General features: G+C 33.7%; 1 protein-coding gene across 1 annotated transcript; it reads left to right on the forward strand.

Moving 5' to 3' along the window:
* The first annotated feature begins 309 nt into the window (after positions 1-309).
* LOC135929777 (uncharacterized) lies at positions 310-2298 on the forward strand. The gene is made up of 5 exons (XM_065466486.1): positions 310-435; positions 485-675; positions 813-1031; positions 1183-1386; positions 1481-2298. Exons 2-5 carry the CDS (start codon positions 492-494, stop codon positions 2296-2298), a joined length of 1425 nt encoding a protein of 474 aa, XP_065322558.1. The 5' UTR covers positions 310-435; positions 485-491.
* Positions 2299-2510: the final 212 nt, after the last annotated feature.

Here is a 2510-nt window from a genome sequence, read left to right on the forward strand (position 1 = left end):
AGTGGATGTTTAAAAAAAAATGCGGGAATCAATTTAAATTTTTTTTTTGTGTGATATTTATTTTTTTATTTACAAAATCATTTTGATTGTTTTTAAAATTTTATTTTATTTTTTATTTTTTAAATCATTCGATTTTAAACCTTTAAAAAGGTGTGGTTTTTATTTTAAAAGCTACTTTACAATAAAATAAAGATACTCTTTTGGCCGATTAAAGTATCGTTTACGTGCCCCCTCAATCACTTACATATTCAAATATAAACGAGAGGATTTTATTTAATCGAGTCGCAAGAGAATATGATAATTCGCTAAAAAAAATATATAATCAAAGATTGGTTTTATGTTTTGAATTGAAACGATAGTTCTTCTCTAGGAACAAATCATATTTCCGATAAAACAATCAGTTCTCGCGCGAAACAAAACCGGAAATTAGTCGAGGTAAATTATTTAAGATGTGATATTTATATTATGATTAAAAAAAACAAAGAATTAAGATGGAAGAATCGAAAGAACCGCTCGCGTTGAGGGAGAAGAGCGTGGTTTTGTCCTTGAACACAGCTGCTATGAGCCAAGACAGGGACAGTGGGTATTCAGATACTTCGTCGACGACTCCCGTAGATCATCTCTCGGACGCTACTAAGTTTGAATGCGCCCGCGATTCCAATAACCACAATATAGGTTTAGTTTTATCGAATTAACTGACTCTTTGTACGAGATTAGGTTTATACGTGTACCTGATTGGTTAGAAAATTTAATTTTCCTATGTTAGAAATATATATATTTGAAAATTTATAAATCCGTCGCAAAAAAAAAAGATGATTCGTCGATCAAAACGGTGAACGAAGTTGTCCTGGCAAACAAAACTCCCGTCAAATTTGAAATAAGAAACGCTTACCAACCGGAAATCCTCTCCCTGTGTCATTGGAGGCACGACGAATTCGGTTACAGGGCTCATTGGGACTACCTAATGGATCTTTACAATTGCTACCCATCGGGGTGGATAGTGGCTATCGACGAAAAGGGGTCTATTATAGGTTCAGTAGATTTTCAATATAATATAATACAAAATTTATAGTATAAGATATCAGCATTTTTTTTTTAAATATGAAAACAATGTTGCATTCTATGGATCGTTAAGTTGAAGATCCTATCGAAATGTTTTTATAATATGCTATAATTGTGAAGGTTCGATTTTCGGAATGAATATAAGCGATAAACTTGCTTTTGGAGGAGTGTTCGCCGTTAAAAAGCCTTACAGATGTCAAGGAATAGGTGGCCAACTGTGGAAGGTTAGGCTCAATCATATCGGCGCTAGAAATTTCTGTGTCAACGCGGTGGCTTCCAGGGTAGAACCCAACCAAAGACTCGGTATGAAAGTGGGTTTTAGATGTAAGTCAATGGTAAAATACATTTAACTATTGTCAGAAAATTAAAGATCATACATAATAATTAATTTGTTTTATCATTAAAATAATTAATAAAGTGGCCAGGTACTATGGCTTGGTTAATTCCAGGATCATTGAGGTTGCAACATCCATATTATCTATCCCATACCTTAATCAAGTTAAGTCTTGCAACCAAAATCCGTTACGATTATTAAAATTAGAAAAAGAAAATAATATCTCAATCATAAATCATCTTCCTCGAGCTTCTACTCTGAGTCACGAAGAAGAAAGAAAAGCAGACACAAGTTTCTTTCCCTCAGTAGTAACTCCTTTAACTATTCCTGATGCTCCTCCCTTATATCCTCCAAAGTTGCAAGAAGAGGATGCAGAAACCATAAAAGATCCGGACTATTTTGATCTCCTGAAACTAATGATAGATTACGACACCGTCATACATACATCCTCCCGCGAGGGATTTATTAGAGAAGCGGTATCCCATTATGAACACACTACAACCATCATAGCTCTTACTACTAATCCGCTAGACGGTTCACATCAGATAGTTGGCTACGGTATGTTGAGACCGCGTTATGTAGGATATACGATAGGACCCCTGTACGCCGACTCGAGCGATATAGCCAGATGCATATTCGTGGCACTGCTAAATAAGATTTCGACTCAAGAACCTGTCTTAATAGATACAACCATAATCGAAGAAGATACGGAAGCTAAGAATGATTCTGGTAATGGCTTATCCTTGCCTAACGAATTTAGGAAGAGAATAGTCAAAAATGTGCTTAATAACTTGGGGCTCAGAAGAGAATGCTTCCTCTATCGAATGTACACTAAGGAAAACGTCGATCTGCCATTACACAAAACTTACGCCGTTACCAGTTCCGAAGCCTTTTTGTTATAAAATATCGCGATACGCCTTCAACCATTTTTTTTAAAAATTATTTAAATTTATTTTCGTTACTTTATTTGTTACCATCATATGTTATAATATTACTATCAATTTGTATCTTTTTTTTAAAAAAATATCTTTTTTTATTCCAAATTTTTTTTAGATCAATATTATTTGAAATTATTGTTTTACATATAAATTTTACACTTATATGAATAATTTTT

Source organism: Gordionus sp. m RMFG-2023, chromosome 5 (genome assembly GCF_954871325.1).
Source record: "Gordionus sp. m RMFG-2023 chromosome 5, tfGorSpeb1-WG-v2, whole genome shotgun sequence".
NCBI lineage: Eukaryota > Metazoa > Nematomorpha > Gordioida > Chordodea > Parachordodidae > Gordionus > Gordionus sp. m RMFG-2023.

Bases quoted from the DNA above. Each gene is read 5' to 3' on its own strand.
- LOC135929777 (XM_065466486.1), top strand. From the start codon at position 492: ATGGAAGAATCGAAAGAACCGCTCGCGTTGAGGGAGAAGAGCGTGGTT. The intron at 1,032-1,182 runs GTTCAGTAGATT...ATAATTGTGAAG, and splicing joins CGAAAAGGGGTCTATTATAG to GTTCGATTTTCGGAATGAAT. The intron at 1,387-1,480 runs GTAAGTCAATGG...TAATTAATAAAG, and splicing joins TATGAAAGTGGGTTTTAGAT to TGGCCAGGTACTATGGCTTG.